We start from the raw sequence: 18180 nt of genomic DNA on the forward strand, positions 1-18180 counted from the left end.
CCAAAATTGGGGGGAAGGGCTGAAATTGGGGGAGGGACCCCAAAATTGGGGGAGGGACCCCAAAATTGGGGGGGACTGAAATCGGGGAGGGTCCATTTTGAGCACATTTGAGGCCATTTCCCCCACTTTTGGGGACATTTGATGCTGTTTCTCCCGTTTTCGAGGACATTTCCCCACTTTTAACCATTTTTGAGAACTTCTGACGACATTTTCCTCCTTTTGGACAATTTTTGAGGACTTTTCTCCATTTTGAGGACATTTCTCCATTTTCGATGCCATTTTCCCCATTTTCGAGTACATTTGAGGACATTTCCCCATTTTTGAGGACATTTGATGATGCTTTCCCATTTTCGAGGACTTTGATGCCGTTTTTCCACGTTTTCGAGGACATTTCCCCACTTTTAACCATTTTGAGAACTTCTAATGACATTTTCCCCCCTTTTGGACCATTTCTGATGCCGCTTTCCCATTTTTCAGGAGATTTTCCCCAATTTTGAGTACATTTGATGCCATTTTCCCATTTTCAGGACATTTCCCCAATTTCGAGCACATTCGATGCCGTTTTCCCCATTTTCGAGGACATTTCTCCATTTTTGAGGACATTTCCCCAATTTTGATGCCATTTCCCCCAGTTTCGAGCACATTCGATGCCATTTCCCCATTTTGAGGACATTTCCCCATTTTTGATGCCATTTTCCCCATTTTGAGGACATTTCCCCATTTTCGATGCCATTTCCCCATTTTCGATGCCATTTCCCCCAATTTCGAGTACATTTGAGGACATTTCCCCATTTTTGAGGACATTTGATGCCATTTCCCCCAATTTCGAGCACATTTGATGCCATTTTTGATGCCATTTTCCCCATTTTTGATGCCATTTCTCCATTTTCGTTCCCCATTTTCGATGCCATTTCCCCCAATTTCGAGTACATTCGAATGCCATTTCCCCATTTTTGATGCCATTTCCCCATTTTTGATGCCATTTCCCCATTTTTGATGCCATTTCCCCCAATTTCGAGCACATTTGATGCCATTTTCGAGGACATTTTCCCCATTTTTGATGCCATTTCCCCATTTTCGATGCCATTTCCCCAATTTCGAGTACATTCGATGCCATTTGGTACATTTTCCCATTTTGATGCCATTTCCCCATTTTTGATGCCATTTCCCCCATTTTTGAGCACATTCCCCCAATTTCGAGCACACCCGACGCCGCTCTCCCCCGCTGCCGACGCCGCTCCCGCCGCTTTCCCCGTTGTTCCCGAGCCCTCCCGAGGCCGTTTCCCGTTGCTCCCGAGGCCGTTTCTTTGGCGTTTTTGGGGATTTCGGGCGGCTCAGGGCACGGTGACGCGGAAGGGGCTGTTGGGCACGTGCTGCTCGCCCCACTTGACCACGAGCAGGTACTCGCCGCGCTCGCGCAGCACGTAGGCCACGTTGTACAGCTGGTGGCCCAGGTGCTTCACCACGATCTCCTCGCACGGGTTCCTGGGGCCCTGAACGCCCACCAGCAGCATGTTGGTGCCTGGGAAAGAAAAAATGGAGTTTTGGGGTTTTTTGGGGGATTTTTGGGGTTTTTTTGGGGGGATTTTTGGGGGTTTTTTGGGGGGATTTTTGGATTTTTTTTCAGGTTTTTTGGGGGTTTTTTAGGGATTTTGGGGGATTTTTTGGGGATGTTTTTGGGATTTGGGGGGATTTTTTGGGGATTTTTGGGGGTTCTTTTGGGGATTTTTTTTTGGCTATTTGGGGTTGGGTTTTGGGACCATATCAGAGTGGTTTTTGGATCATTTTTGAGCCCACTCCAGGGTAGTGTTTCGGTCATTTTGGGCCCATTCCAGGGTGGTTTTTGGATCATTTTTGAGCCCATTCCAGGATGGTTTTTGGTGCCATTTCAGGGAATTTTGGGGCCATTTCAGGGTGGATTTGAGGCCATCCCAGCAGATTTTTGGGGCCATTCCAGCAGATTTTTGGGACCATTTCAGGATGGTTTTTAGGACCATTTCAGGGTAGCTTTTGGGGCCATTCCAGCTCATTTTTGGGCCTATTCCGGGGCAGTTTTTGGGTCATTTTTGGGCCCATTCCAGCAGATTTTGGGGCCCATTTCAGGGTGGTTTTGAGGCAATTTCAGGGTAGATTTTGGGGCCATTCCAGCTCATTTTGGGGCCCATTCCATGGCGGTTTTTGGGTCCATTTCAGGGCGGTTTTTGGGTCATTTTTGGGCCCATCCCACCAGATTTTGGGACTATCCCAGCAGATTTTTTGGGCCCATTTCAGGATGGTTTTTAGGTCCATTCCAGGGCAGTTTTGGGGTCATTTTTGGGCCCATTCCAGGGTGGTTTTTGGGTCAATTTGGGGCCATTCCAGGGCAGTTTTTGGGCCCATTCCAGGGCAGTTTTTGGGTCATTTTTGGGCCCATTCCGGGGCAGTTTTTGGGCCCATTCCAGGGCAGTTTTGGGGTCATTTTGGGTCCATTCCAGGGCAGTTTTTGGGGTCATTTTTGGGCCCATTCCAGGGCAGTTTTTGGGGTCATTTTTGGGCCCATTCCGGGGCAGTTTTTGGGCCCATTCCAGGGCGGTTTTGGGGTCATTTTTGGGCCCATTCCGGGGCAGTTTTTGGGCCCATTCCGGGGCAGTTTTGGGGTCATTTTTGGGCCCATTCCAGGGCAGTTTTGGGGACATTTTTGGGCCCATTCCGGGGCAGTTTTTGGGCCCATTCCGGGGCAGTTTTTGGGTCATTTTTGGGCCCATTCCGGGGCAGTTTTTGGGCCCATTCCGGGGCAGTTTTTGGGCCCATTCCAAGGCAGTTTTTGGGTCATTTTTGGGCCCATTCCGGGGCAGTTTTTGGGTCATTTTTGGGCCCATTCCAGGGCAGTTTTGGGGTCATTTTTGGGCCCATTCCAGGGCAGTTTTTGGGGTCATTTTTGGGCCCATTCCAGGGCGTTTTGGGTTTTTGGGCCCATTCCAGGGCGGTTTTTGGGGTCATTTTTGGGCCCATTCCAGGGCAGATTTTGGGGTCATTTTTGGGCCCATTCCAGGGCAGTTTTTGGGTCATTTTTGGGCCCCTCCTGGGTGATTTCTGTGCCACCCACCGGCCTTGCTGCAGTCCACGGTGAAGGAATTCTTCTGGCCCACGAAGCCCTTGGTGAGCCCCAGGCCTTTGGCCACCACCTTGGAGGCGTCGGAGAATTTGGGGGGTCCCGGGGGGGCCCCGGCGGGGCCGGGGGCGGGGGCGGGGCCCCCGTGGCCCCCCGAGTCCAGCAGCACCGAGGAGCTCCCGCGGAGGCTGTGGCTGCTCACCAGGCGTGGCCCTAAAAACGGGGGAAAAAAAACCCACAAAAAACCCCAAAATTGGGGCTTGGAACTCAAAAAAATCCTAGAGGGGGGAAAGGTGGAAGGTTGGGGGTTGAAATGGGAAAAATTCAGGGCGTGGGAGGTGAAAAAATTGGGGTGGGAGAGGAAAAAATGAGGGGTGGGTGTTGATAGCAGGGGTTGAACTAAAATCCTAAGAATTCACCCCAAAATCCTTCAATGCCCCCCCAAATCTCTCCAAAGCCCCCAAATCCCTCCCGAAATCTCCCGCAAACCCTCGCTCCCAAATCCCAAACCTCCCCCAAAACTTCCCCAAGTTGCCCCCAAACCCCCTCAATTCCCCCCAAAACCTCCTTGAACTCCCCTGTACAGCCCCCAAACCCCCCCAAATCCACATTTAACCCCCCCAAAATCCACATTTATCTCCCCAAAAATCCACATTTAACCCCCCCAAACCCCCTTTAAGCCCCCTTTAAATGCCTCAAATCCCATTTAAATCCCCTTTAACCCCCCAAATCCCCTTTAACCCCCCAAATCCCATTTAAACCCCATTTTACCCCCCCAAACCCCCATCCCCACCGCTCACCGGTGACCTTGGCCTTGAACGGGCTCCCCACGATGTGGTGGGGCCCCAAAACCCCCCAAAACCCCCCAAATTCCATTTAAACCCCATTTCAACCCCCAAAGTCCCCTTTAAACTCCCTTTAACCCCTTTAAATTCCCCTTTAACCCCCCCAAATCCACATTTATCCCCCACATTTAAATCCCATTTAAATCCCATTTAAACCCCCTTTAACCCCCCCAAATCCACATTTATCCTCCCCAAACCCCCTTTAAATCCCATTTAAACCCCCTTTAACCCCCTCAAATCCCCAAAAATCCCATTTAAACCCCATTTGACCCCCTCGAACCCCCCAGACCCCCTTTCCCACCGCTCACCGGTGACCTTGGCCTTGAAGGGGCTCCCCACAACGGGGTGGGGCCCCAAAACCCCCCAAAAATCCCTTTTAAACCCCCTTTAAACCCCCCTAAACCTCATTTAAACTTCCCCAATTCCACATTTTAACCCCCAAAATCCCAATTTAACCCCCCCAAACCCCTTTAAACCCCATTTAAACCCCCTTTAACCCCCCAAACCCCTTTAAACCCCCTTCAAATTCCCCTTTAACCTGCCCCAAATCCCCTTTAACCCCCCAAACCCCATTTAAATCCCATTTAAATCCCCTTTAAGCCCCCAAAACCCCATTTAACCCCTCCATTCCCGCCGCTCACCGGTGATCTTGGCCTTGAAGGGGCTCCCCACGATGTGGTGGGGCACCAAAACCCCCCAAAAATCCCTTTTAAACCCCCTTTAAACCCCCAAACCCCATTTAACCCCCAAATCCCCATTTAACCCCCCCAAACCCCCTTTAAACCCCCTTTTTAAACCCCCTTTAAACCCCCCAAAGCCCCTTTAAACCCCCTTTAAATTCCCCTTTAAACCCCCCAAATCCCCTTTAAGCCCCCAAACCCCATTTAAATCCCATTTAAACCCCCCTTTAAGCCCCCAAAACCCCATTTAACCCCCCCAAACCCCATTTAAACCCCCCAAACCCCTTTAAACCCCCTTTAAATTCCCCTTTACCAATCCCCATTTAACCCCCCCAAACCCCTTTAAACCCCCTTTAAATTCCCCTTTAAACCCCCAAATCCCATTTAACCCCCAAACCCCTTTTAAACCCCCAAACCCCATTTAAATCCCATTTAAACCCCCTTTAAACCCCCAAATCCCCATTTAACCCCCCAAACCCCTTTAAACCCCTTTAAATTCCCCTTTAACCCCCCAAATCCCCATTTTAACCCCCCCAAACCCCTTTAAACCCCCTTTAAATTCCCCTTTAAACCCCCAAATCCCCATTTAACCCCCCAAGCCCCTTTTAAACCCCCCTTTTAAATTCCCCTTTAAGCCCCCAAACCCCCATTTAACCCCCCCAAACCCCCTTTAAACCCCCCCAAACCCCATTTAAATCCCATTTAAACCCCCTTTAAACCCCCAAATCCCCATTTAACCCCCCAAACCCCTTTAAACCCCCTTTAAATTCCCCTTTAAGCCCCCAAAACCCCATTTAACCCCCCAAACCCCCTTTAAACCCCCTTTAAATTCCCCTTTAACCCCCCAAACCCCTTTTAACCCCCCAAACCCCTTTAAACCCCCTTTAAATTCCCCTTTAACCCCCAAACCCCATTGAACCCCCCCCCAAAGCCCATTTAACCCCTCCATTCCCAGGACTAACCGGTGATCTTGGCCTTGAAGGGGCTCCCCACGATGTGGTGGGGCCCCCCGGATTTGATGGTGATGAGGTAACTGCCGGGGGCCATGGGCGTGTAGCTGACGCGGAAGCCCTCGGGGCACTCGTGGCACTCCATGGTCACCTTGGAGGGCCCCTCGATGGTCACAGCCAGAGCTCCTGGGCCAGCCTTGGACGTGTTCACCACAAACTCGGCCGGGGAGCCTGAGGGACGCCCCAACATTCACATTTGGAGGGGCCAAACTCCACCGAAATGGGGATTTGAACCCCAAATCCCACGGGGTTCACGCAGACCCCGCCGAGGAACCTCCAATTCCCCACAGGAATCTCACTGAGAAGCCCCAAATTCCATGGAGATCACCGAGGAAACCCGAATTCCACGGGGTTCATCCAGACCCCATTGAAAAACCCCACATCCCATGGAAGGAGGAGTTTGGGACCCCAAATTCCGTGGGGAGGGGATTCAGACCCCACTGAGGAACCTCAGATCCCCACAGGGTTCATCCAGACCCCAAAATCCCACCATAGAGTATCCCAAAATCAGACCCTACTGAGACCCCCAAATCCCACGGAAGGAGGAGTTTGAACCCCAAATTCTGTGGGGAAGGGGGTTTAGACCCCACTGAGAACCCCAACATTTCCATTTTATCCCAAATTTCCCATTTTTTCCCCTCATATTTCATACCTGTAGTCCCTCCCTCTAGGCCAGGCCTGTAGGCCGAGAGCAGGCCTAGATCCTTGGCCTGTCCCAGGTCCCTCCCAAATTCCTATTTTTTTCTCCAAAATTCCCATTTTTCCCCCCAAATTCCCAGTACCTCTGCTTCCTTCCCACTTCCTCATCCCCTAAATTCCCCTTTTTTCACAAAATTCCCATTTTTCCCCCTCACATTCCATGCCTGTAGTGCTGCCCTCCAGGCCAGGCCTGTAGGCCAGGACCAGGCCCAGATCCACGGCCTGTCCCAGGTCCCTCCCAAATTCCCATTTTTACCCAAAAATTCCACACCTGTTCTACCCCCTCCCACTCCCTCACCCTGTAAATTCACATCTTTCCTCAAAATTCCCCATTTTTTCCCTCAAAATTCCGTACCTGTGCTGCCTCCTTCCGGGCCGGGCCTGTAGGTCGAGACCAGGCCCGGATCCCCGGCCTGTCCCAGATCCCTCCCAAATTCCCATTTTTTCTCCAAAATTCTCATTTTTCCCCCTCTGTGGTGCTCCCCCACACTCCCTCACACCCTAAATTCCCATTTTTTCCCCCAAATTCCCAATTTTTTCCCTCAAAATTCCGTACCTGTGGTGCCGCCCTCCAGGCCGGGCCCGTAGGCCGAGACCAGGCCCGGATCCCCAGCCTGGCCTGGCTCCCCCACCCGGACCTTGAAGGGGCTCCCGGGGATGTGGGAGCCCTCGAACTTGACGTCGATGGAGTAGACGCCGTTCTCCCGCGGGATGAAGCGCACGGCGTATTTGTCTGGGGAAAATGGACCCCAAAATTAAACCCGACCCCCCAAAATTATCCCTGAAACTCCAGAGATCCTAAATTCCTGTGGGTGCATTTGTCTGGGGAAAAAGGGACCCCAAAATTAAACCTGAACCCCCCAAATTATCCCCAAAACCCCAAAATTATCCCTGAAACCCCCAAATTACCCCTGAACCCCTTTTTATGGGAACTGGGCAGATTTTGGGGTGGAATTTGCCAATTTTTATGGGAACGGAGCAGATTTTTGTGGGAACACCCCATTTTTGGGGGGATTTTTGGGGTGTCCCTCACCTGGGGTGACCTCGGAGATGTGGCACCACCGAGGAAGTTGGAACAGGGCGGATTTTGGGGTGGAATTTGCCGATTTTGGGGTGAAATTTGCCGATTTTGGGGTGGAATTTGCCGATTTTGACGTGAAATTTGCCGATTTTTGTAGGAACGCTCGATTTTTTTCAGGGATTTTTGGGGTGTCCCTCACCTGGGGTGACCTCGAGATGTGGCACCACCCAGGAGGTCGGAACAGGGCGGATTTTGGGGTGGGATTTGCTGATTTTGGGGAAGGATTTGCCGATTTTGGTGGGATTTGCCGATTTTTGGGAAGAATGTGCCAATTTTGCTGGGAACGCTCGATTTTTTCCGGGGGATTTTCGGGGCGTGACTCCAGGTTTTGGGGTGTCCCTCACCTGGGGTGACCTCGGAGATGTGACATTCCTCCACGGCCCCCGAGGGACTGTGAACTTTGGCGTCCAGGGCGCCCCTGGCCCCGTTGAGGCTGACGGCGAACGAGGCGGGCTGGTGAACCTTGAGCCCCGACTCCTGGGGGGACACGGGTCAGACACCCCGAAAACGGGGCTGGGAACCCCAAAAAAAACCCCAAAAACCCCCAAAAACGGGGCTGGGAACACCAAAAACCCCCAAAAACCCCCAAAACGGGGCTGGGAACCCCCCAAACCCCGAAAAACCCCAAAAATGGGGCTGGGAACCCCAAAACCCCCAAAAACCCCAAAAATGGGGCTGGGAACCCCAAACCCCCCAAAACCCCCAAAACGGGGCTGGGAACCCCAAAAACCCCCAAAACGGGGCTGGGAACCCCCCAAAACCCCGGGGAACACCAAAAAATGGGGCTGGGAACCCCCAAAAACCCCCAAAAAACCCAAAAAAACCAAAAATGGGACTGGGAACCCCAAAAACCCTGAAAACCCCAAAAATGGGGCTGGGAACCCCAAACCCCCCCCAAAAACCCCCAAAACGGGGCTGGGAACCCCAAAAACCCCGGGGAACACCAAAAATGGGGCTGGGAACCCCAAAAACCCCCAAAACGGGGCTGGGAACCCCCCAAAACCCCAAAAAATTCCAAAAAAACCGAAAATGGGACTGGGAACCCCAAAAAACCCCCAAAAACCCGAAAACCCCGAAAACGGGGCTGGGAACCCCAAAAAACCCCAAAAAACCCCAAAAAACCCGAAAACGGGGCTGGGAACCCCAAAAAAACCCAAAAACCCCGAAAACGGGACTGGGAACCCCAAAAAACCCCGGGGAACCCACCCCACCCAGCCAGGGGAACACAGCACGGGGTGGGGAACGGGGAAATGGGGGAGGAAGGGGAAAAACAACAGAAAACCAACAGAAAACAGCAAAAAAACCCCCAAATGAATCACCTAAAAGCCAGGGGAAAATAAAAAGAAAGAGGAAAAAATGAGAAGAAACCCCAAAGAAAGAGGAAAAAAACCAGGAAAAAACCACAAAGAAACCTGCCCCAAAAAACAAACAAACAAAAAAAAAAACAAAGAGAAAAAAAAACAGGAAAAGGCCTGAAGAAATCTCCCAAAAAAGCAAAGAAAGAGAAACAAAACAAGAAAAAACCCCAAAGAAATCCCCCCCAAAAAACAACAGAAAAAAGTAAAAATGAAGAGAAAAAACCAAGCCCCCCTCAAAAAAAAACCCCAAAGAAATTCCCTAAAAAACAAAACAAAAAAAACAAAGAGAAAAAAACAAAAAAAACCCCAAAGAAATAAATAAATCCCCCCAAAACAAACACACAAAAAAGCAAAGAGAAAAAACCAAACCCCAAAAAACCCCCAAAAAAACCCCAAAAATCCCCCAAAAAACCCCAAAGAAATCCCCTAAAAAACAAAAGAATCCCAAAGAAAGAGGAAAAAACAAGAAAAAAACCCGACATAAATCCCCCAAAAAAACCAAAAAAGAGAAACAAAACAAGAAAAAAAAAAACCCAAAGAAATCCCTCCCCAAAAAAACCCAAAAAAAGCAAAAAGAAAGAAAGAGGAAAAAATAAAGCCCAAAGGAATCACCTAAAAAGCAAAAAAAGAGAAAAAATAACAAAAAAACCCCACCCAAAAACCAAAGAAAACCCAAAGGGATCTCCCAAAAAACCAAAGCAAACGAAAAGCAAAACAAAGAGAAAATAAAACAACAAAAAAACCAAAGAAAGAGAAAAAATAATAAAACCAAAAAAAAACCCCAAAAGAATCCCCCCCAAAACTGAGAAGAACCCCAAAGATCAAGAAACAACAAAAAAACCCCAAAAAGCTCTGAGGAAAACCCCAAAATCCCCCGAAAAAGCGAGAGAAAAAACAACAAAAAAATCCCCAAAAAAACCCAAAAGAAAGAAAAACAGCCCCCCAAAAAACCCCAAAGAAACAAAAAAAAACCTCCCAAAAAAATCCCCCAAAAACCCAAATTGAACCCCCATAAAAAACCAAAATAACCCAAAGAAAGGAAAAAAACCCCCAAAAATCAAAAAAAAGCCCCCAAATAACCCAAAATGAACCCCCATAAAAACAACAAAAAACCCACAAAAACACAAAAAACCCAAGAAAAATTCAAAATAATTCCTCCCAAAAAATCCCAAAAATTCCCCAAAAATGCAAAAAGAAAATCCAATTTTAAAAAGCCCAAAAACCCCCAAAGTCACAGCCCTGACCTCAAATCTTGGAGATTTTGGGGTCTCCAAGGGCCAAACCCCAAAATTTTGGGGTGGGAGAAGTTCAGGTTTGTTCCCCAAATTTTCACCCCAAAAATGCCCAAAAAGGGGAAAAAACCCCAAAAACCAAAAATTCAGGTTGGGGAGGGGAGACCCCAAAATTCTTCACCCCAAAAATCCCAGGAGGGGCAGAACAACCCCAAAATTTCATCCCAAAAATTTTGGGGGGGTTGGAAAATCCCAAATTTCCCAAATTTGATTTTTTTGGGGAACAATCCCAAATTCCCAACCCAACCCCAAAACTTCATCCCAAAAATTCCAACCCCGACGATTTTTTTTGGGGGGAGAGTTGGAAATTCCCAAAATTTTCATCCCAAAATTTTGGGGGGGCGTTGGAAAATCCCAAATATTTTTAAGGAGAGGTTGGAAAATCCCAAATTTTCATCCCAAAAATATTTTTTTGGAGGGAAAACAACCCCAAGTTCCCACCCCCAAAATTTTGGGAAAATTGCAAAAATCCCAAATTCCCACCCCAAAATTTTGGGGAGAATTGGAAAATCCCCCAAAATTTTGGGAAATTTGCAAAAATCCCAAATTCTCACCCCAAAAATTTTGGGAAAATTGGAAAATCCCAAATTCTCACCCCCAAAAATATTTTTGGGATGGAAAATCCCCAAATTGCCACTGCAAAATTTTGGGGAAAATTTGAAAATCCCCCCAAAATTTGGGAAAATTGCAAAAATCCCAAATTCCCACCCCAAAAATTTTGGGAAAATTGGAAAAATCCCAAATTCCCACCCCAAAATTTTGGGGAGAATTGGAAAATCCCAAAACCTCACCCCAAAAATATTTTTGGGAAAATTGGAAAATCCCAAAATTTCATCCCAAAAATTTTGGGAGAATTGGAAAAATCCCAAATTTCCCACCCCAAATATTTTGGGGAAAATTGGAAAATCCCCCAAAATTTTGGGAAAATTGCAAAAATCCCAAACTTCCCTCCCCAAACCAGAGAGAACCCCCCAAATCCCCACCCCGACATTTTTGGGGGGGGGATGTTGAAAATCCCCAAATCCTCCCCTCAGACCCCCTGGGGGAGCCCCAAACCCCAAAATCCCAAAAATTTTTTATTTTATTTTTGGGATCCCCCCCCCAAAAATCCCCAATTTTTTTGGGGGGTGGGGAGGGGTTTGAGGGTCCCTGAAGGGGGAGATTTTGGGGTCCCCCCCGCCAGGACCCCACTTACCTTGGGGGGGGAGGGGTTGAGCGGGAGCCAGAGGAGACCCCAGCCCCAATTTTGGGTTTTTTTATTTTGGGGTTTTTGTTGGGGGCCGCTGGGTCCCGTTCGCCCCCCCCCCCCCTGTTCAAAGCCTTTATCAGAGACACGAGAGAGACCCCGGGACCCCCGGCCGGGGGCTGGGCCAGCGCAGGGACCCCCAGGAGCCCAAAAACCTGATTGGAATATCCTAAACCTGACTGGAATATCCTAAAATCTGATTTACATATCCTAAACCTGACTGGAATATCCTAAAGCTGGTTGGAATATCCTAAACCTGACTGGAATATCCTAAACCTGACTGGAATATCCTAAAGCTGACTGGAATATCCTAAAATCTGATTTACATATCCTAAACCTGACTGGAATATCCTAAACCTGGTTGGAATATCCTAAACCTGACTGGAATATCCTAAACCTGATTGGAATATCCTAAAGCTGACTGGAATATCCTAAAGCTGATTGGAATATCCTAAACCTGACTGGAATATCCTAAACCTGGTTGGAATATCCTAAACCTGATTGGAATATCCTAAACCTGGTTGGAATATCCAAAAACCTGATTGGAATATCCTAAACCTGATTGGAATATCCTAAACCTGATTGGAATATCCTAAACCTGATTGGAATATCCTAAACCTGGTTGGAATATCCTAAACCTGATTGGAATATCCTAAACCTGGTTGGAATATCCAAAAACCTGATTGGAATATCCTAAACCTGATTGGAATATCCTAAACCTGATTGGAATATCCTAAATCTAATTCAAATACCCAAAAGCTTGATTGGAATATCCTAAATGTGATTGGAATACCCAAAAACCTGGTTGGAATATCCTAAATCTAATTCAAATACCCTAAAACTGATTAAAACCCTGAAATTCTGATTTAAATACCCTAAAAGCTGATTCAAATATCCTAAATCTAATTGGAATATCCTAAATCTGATTGGAATATCCTAAATCTAATTCAAATATCCTAAACCTGATCAAAACTCTGAAATTCTGATTCAAATACCCAAAAACCTGATTGGAATATCCTAAAACCTGATTGGAATATCCTAAAACCTGATTGGAATATCCTAAAACCTGATTCAAATACCCAAAAGCCTGATTCAAATATCCTAATGCTGATTTACATATCCTAAATCTGATTAAAACACCCCAAATTCTGATTGAAATACCCTAAAGCTGATTGAAATATCCTAAAGCTGATTAAAACACCCCAAAATCGGATTAAAATATCCTAAAATCTGATTAAAACCCCAAAATTCTGCTTAAAACCCCATAAAATTGGCTTACAAACCTCCTAAAGCTGATTAAAACCCTGAAATTCTGATCTAAATACCCTAAATTCTGATTTAAATCTCCTAAATCTGATTAAAACACCCCAAAACCTGATTCAAATACCCTAAAGCTGATTCAAATATCCTAAATCTGATTTACATATCCTAAAGCTGATTAAAACCCCGAAATTCTGATTAAAATACCCTAAAAGCTGATTCAAATATCCTAGAATTGGATTAAAACCCCAAAATTCTGATTGAAATATCCCAAATCTGATTAAAACACCCCAAATTCTGCTCCTACAAACCCCAAAAGTTTCAGCTACAGACCCCAAACCCAAACTCTGCCCCTACAAACCCCAAAATTTCCCCTACAGACCCCAAAATCTGCTCCTGTAAACCTCAAACCCCAAAACTTCCCCTATAAACCCCAAACTCTGCACTGACAGACCCCAAACCCCAAACTCTGCCCCTACAAACCCCAAAACTTCCCCTATAAACCCCAAAATCTGATCCTACAAACCCCAAACTCTGCCCCTACAAACCCCAAAACTTCCCCTACAAACCCCAAAATCTGATCCTACAAACCCCAAACTCTGCCCCTACAAACCCCAAAATTTCCCCTACAAACCCCAAAATCTGATCCTACAAACCCCAAAATTTCCCCTACAAACCCCAAAATTTCCCCTACAAACCCCAAAATTTCCCCTATAAACCCCAAAATCTGATCCTACAAACCCCAAAACTTCCCCTATAAACCCCAAAATCTGATCTTACAAACCCCAAATTCTGATCCTACAAACCCCAAAATTTCCCCTACAAATCCCAAACTCTGCCCCTACAAATCCCAAACTCTGCCCCTACAAACCCCAAAACTTCCCCTATAAACCCCAAAATCTGATCCTACAAACCCCAAAACTTCCCCTACAAATCCCAAAATCTGATCCTACAAACCCCAAACTCTGCCCCTACAAACCCCACAATTTCCCCTACAAATCCCAAAACTGCTCCTACAAACCCCAAAATTTCCCCTATAAACCCCAAAATCTGATCCTACAAACCCCAAAATTTCCCCTATAAACCCCAAAATCTGATCCTATAAACCCCAAAATCTGATCCTACAAACCCCAAAATTTCCCCTACAAATCCCAAACCCCCCCAGTCCTGCGGGGGCTGCGCTGGCCGGGCCCCCCCTGCTCCGGGGGGTTTCTGTGGTGGTTTTTTGGGGTTTTTTGGGGTTTTTGGGGTCTCCAGGTGCCTCACCTGAAGGCTAGAAACAGTCAGGCGGCGCGCGGCGTCACTCGGGGCCGTGGCCGTCACCACGAAGGGGCTCTCGGGGATGTGCTCGTCGTTGAACTTCACCGACACCTCGTAGTCACCTGGGGGAGAGTGGGATTGGCTGTGACCCCGAAAATCCCAAAAATCCCATCCCCAAAACCCCAAAAACCTGCTCCAAAAATTCCCAAAATCCCAACTCAAAAATCCCCTAAAACTCGGCTCTGTCCCCTCTCTGGCCCCTCTCTCGGGGATGTGCTGCCATTGAACTTCACTGACACCTCGTAGTCACCTGAGAGAGGATGGGATTAGGGTTTGGGGCCTGTGACCCTAAAACCCTGCCCTAAAAACCCCAAAAACCTGCTCCAAAAATCCCCAAAATCCCAACTCAAAAATCCCCTAAAACTCGGCTCTGTCCCCTCTCTCGGGGCTGTTGTTGAACTTCACCGACACCTCGTAGTCACCTGGGGGAGAGTGGGATTGGCTGTGACCCCAAAACCACCACAAATCCCATCCCAAAAACCCCAAAATCCCATCCCAAAAACCCCAAAATCCTGGCTCAAAAAATCCCAAAATCCCAACCCAAAATCTCCTAAAACTCGGCTCTGGCCCCTCTCTCGGGGATGTGCTCGTCGTTGAACTTCACCGACACCTCGTAGTCACCTGAGAGGGGTTTGGGATTGGCTGTGACCCCAAAACCCCAAAATCCCATCCCAAAAACCCCAAAATCCCATCCCAAAAACCCCAAAAACCTGCTCCAAAAATCCCCAAAATCCCAACTCAAAAATCCCCTAAAACTCGGCTCTGTCCCCTCTCTCGGGGCTGCGCTGTTGTTGAACTTCACCGACACCTCGTAGTCACCTGAGAGGGGTTTGGGATTGGCTGTGACCCCAAAACCACCACAAATCCCATCCCAAAAACCCCAAAATCCCATCCCAAAAACCCCAAAATCCTGGCTCAAAAAATCCCCAAAATCCCAACCCAAAATCCCCTAAAACTCGCAGTCACCTGGGAGAGGATGGGATTAGGGTTTGGGGCCTGTGACCCTAAAACCCTGCCCTAAAAACCCCAAATACCTGCTCAAAAAAATCCCAAAAATTGCACCCCAAAAACCCCAAAAACCTGCTCAAAAAATCCCCAAAATCCCAACCCAAAATCCCCTAAAACTCGGCTCTGTCCCCTCTCTCGGGGATGTGCTCGTCGTTGAACTTCCCACACCTCATTCTGGAGGGGTTGGGATGGCTGTGACCCCACCCCAACATCCCAAAATCCAAAATCATCCAAAAACACTACTCAAAAATCCCAAAAATCCCAACCCAAAATTGTCTAAAACTCGGCTCTGTCCCCTCTCTCGGGGCTGCGCTGTTGTTGAACTTCACCGACACCTCGTAGTCACCTCGGAGGGGTTTGGGATTAGGGGAGGGGGTCTGATCCCAAAAAACCCCAAAATCCCACCCTAAAAAACCAAAAAAAACCCCCCAAATCCCACCCCATAACGCCCAAAACTCAGCTTTGTCCCCACTCTTGGGGACAAATTTGGGGTCAGATGTCACCAACACCTCAGGATGGGGTCAGGGATTAAGGGAGGGGGCAGCGACCCCCAAAATCCCAAAAACCCCAAATCCCATAAAAACACCCTAAACCTCCCCAAATCCCATAAAAACCCCAAATCCCATAAAAACCCCAAAACTCCCCCAAACCCCCTAAAAGCCCCCAAACCCCCCAATAACCCCCAACCCCCCCAAAACCCCAAATCCCATAGAACCCCCCCCAAACCCCCCCAAACCCCCCCAAACCCCATAAAAACCCCACAAAAACCCCAAAAGCCCAGCACGGACCGGGCTCCTGCACCACGTAGGAGACCCCGCACGAGCCGTCCTTGTGGTCCTCGAAGGCGATCTCGGCCTTGCTGGGACCCTCGACGGCGATGGAGAGACCCCCGGCGCCGGCCTCGCGCGTCCAGATGCTGAACTCGGCTGGGGAGGGGGAAAAAGGGGGTCAGGGAACCCCAAAAACCCCAAGAACAACCCCAAAAACCCCCTAAACCCCCAAAAAACCACCCCAAAAACCCCATAAATTCCCCTATAAAGGACACAGAGACCCCCGGCGCCGGCCTCGTGTGTCCAGATGCTGAACTCGGCTGGGGAGGGGGAAAAAGGGGGTCAGGGAACCCCAAAACCCCAAGAACAACCCCAAAAACCCCTAAACCCCCAAAAAACCACCCCAAAAACCCCATAAATTCCCCTATAAAGTACACAGAGATCCTGGCCCCGGTCTCGCGGGCGTCCAGATGCTGAACTCGGCTGGGGAGGGGGAAAAAGGGGGTCAGGGAACCCCAAAAACCCCAAAAACCACCCCAAAACCCCGCAGTGCGGGGTAAATCCCATAAATTCCCCTATAAGGACACATTTTCAGTGCCCCCCCGTTTTTGGGGTCCCCACCCTCCCCATTTTTTGGGGTGCTCACCGGGGGTCCCTCCCCCCATTTTCCAGCATTCTGCCCCCATTTTTGGGGTTCCCCCATCCCGTTTTTGGGATCCCCATCCCATTTTTTGGGGTCCCTGGCCCATTTTCAGTGCCCCCCTCCCCATTTTCAGTGCCCCCTCCCCGCCCGTTTCCGGGGTGCTCACTGAGGGTCCCTGCCCCATTTTCAGTGCCCCCCTCCCCATTTTCAGTGCCCCCCTCGCCCCATTTTCAGTGCCCCCCTCTCCCCGTTTTTGGGGTCCCCACCCTGCCCATTTTCGGGGTGCTCACTGAGGGTCCCTGCCCCATTTTTGGGGTCCCTGCCCCATTTTCAGTGCCCCCCCTCCCCGCCCGTTTTCGGGGTGCTCACTGAGGGTCCCTGCCCCATTTTCAGTGCCCCTCTCCCCATTTTCAGTGCCCCCTCCCCGCCCGTTTTCGGGGTGCTCACCGGGGGTCCCTGCCCCATTTTCAGTGCCCCTTCCCCGCCCGTTTTCGGGGTGCTCACCGGGGGTCCCTGCCCCATTTTTGGGGTCCCTGCCCCATTTTCAGTGCCCCCCTCCCCGCCCATTTTCGGGGTGCTCACCGGGGGTCCCTGCCCCATTTTCAGTGCCCCCCCCCCGCCCGTTTTCGGGGTGCTCACTGAGGGTCCCTGCCCCATTTTCAGTGCCCCTCTCCCCATTTTCAGTGCCCCCTCCCCGCCCGTTTTCGGGGTGCTCACTGAGGGTCCCTGCCCCATTTTTGGGGTCCCTGCCCCATTTTCAGTGCCCCCTCCCTGCCCGTTTTCGGGGTGCTCACCGGGGATCCCTGCCCCATTTTTGGGGTCCCTGCCCCATTTTCAGTGCCCCCTCCCCGCCCGTTTTCGGGGTGCTCACCGGGGGTCCCGGCCTCGGCCCTCTCCAGCCCCGGCCCCCCGGCCCGGACCTTGTGCGCGCCGCCCTCGCCCAGGGGTCCCACGGTGAACTGGAAGGGGCTGCCGGGCACGTGCTGCCCGCGGTCCTTGACGCTGACGCTGCGGTGCGCGCCCGTCTCCTGCGGCACGAAAGCGCCACGCGCCGACAGGCCGCGAGGCACCACCTGTGAGAACGGGCCCGGTGACCTGGGGTGACGTCCGAGATGGAGAGTTCTGGGGGAAAAATGGGGAAAAAACGGGAAAAATGGTCAGTGTGGGACCGGTGAGCTGCGCGGTGACGTCCGAGATGGAGAGTTCTGGCGGAAAAATGGGGGAAAAAATGGGGAAAATGGTCAGTGTGGGACCGGTGAGCTGTGCGGTGACGTCCGAGATGGAGAGCTCTGGCGGAAAAATGGGGGAAAAATGGGGAAAATGGTCAATGTGGGACCGGTGACCTGGGTGTGACGTCCGAGATGGAGAGCTCTGGGGGAAAAATGGGGAAAAATGGGGAAAATGGTCAGTGTGGGACCGGTGAGCTGCGCGGTGACGTCCAAGAGGGAGAGTTCTGGGGGAAATGGGGGAAAAATGGGGTTATTTATGGGAAATAATCAGTGTGGGACCAGTGACCTAGGCGGTGACGTCCGAGATGGAGAGCTCTGGGGAAAAATGGGGGAAAAATGGGGAAAAATGGGGGAAAAATGGGGAAAAAATGGGAAAAATGGTCAATGTGGGACCGGTGTGCTGGGCTGTGACATCCGAGATGGAGAGTTCTGGGGGAAATGGGGGAAAAATGGGGAAAAATGGGGGAAAAATGGGGTAAAAATGGGGGGAAATGGGGAAAAAGGGGGGAAAAATGGGGGAAAAACGGGAAAAATGGTCAGTGTGGGACCGGTGAGCTGCGTGGTGACGTCCGAGATGGAGAGTTCTGGGGGAAAATGGGGGAAAAAACGGGAAAAATGGGGGAAAAATGGGGAAAAATGGTCAATGTG

The 18180-nt window shown here is 49.7% G+C and overlaps 1 protein-coding gene across 1 annotated transcript; it reads right to left on the bottom strand.

The window, feature by feature from the left end:
* Window positions 1–1238: 1238 nt before the first annotated feature.
* On the bottom strand, window positions 1239–17382 carry LOC115917166 (filamin-A-like; the record flags this gene model as incomplete). Its single annotated transcript, XM_030970897.1, has 8 exons — window positions 1239–1522; window positions 3086–3304; window positions 5579–5797; window positions 6882–7058; window positions 7751–7883; window positions 13829–13944; window positions 15679–15816; window positions 17175–17382. Coding segments are annotated over 8 exons (1398 nt in total), but the record flags the coding sequence as incomplete, so codon positions are not given.
* Between the last annotated feature and the right edge of the window lie 798 nt (window positions 17383–18180).

This window comes from Camarhynchus parvulus, unplaced genomic scaffold, assembly GCF_901933205.1.
Source record: "Camarhynchus parvulus unplaced genomic scaffold, STF_HiC, whole genome shotgun sequence".
Lineage (NCBI taxonomy): Eukaryota > Metazoa > Chordata > Aves > Passeriformes > Thraupidae > Camarhynchus > Camarhynchus parvulus.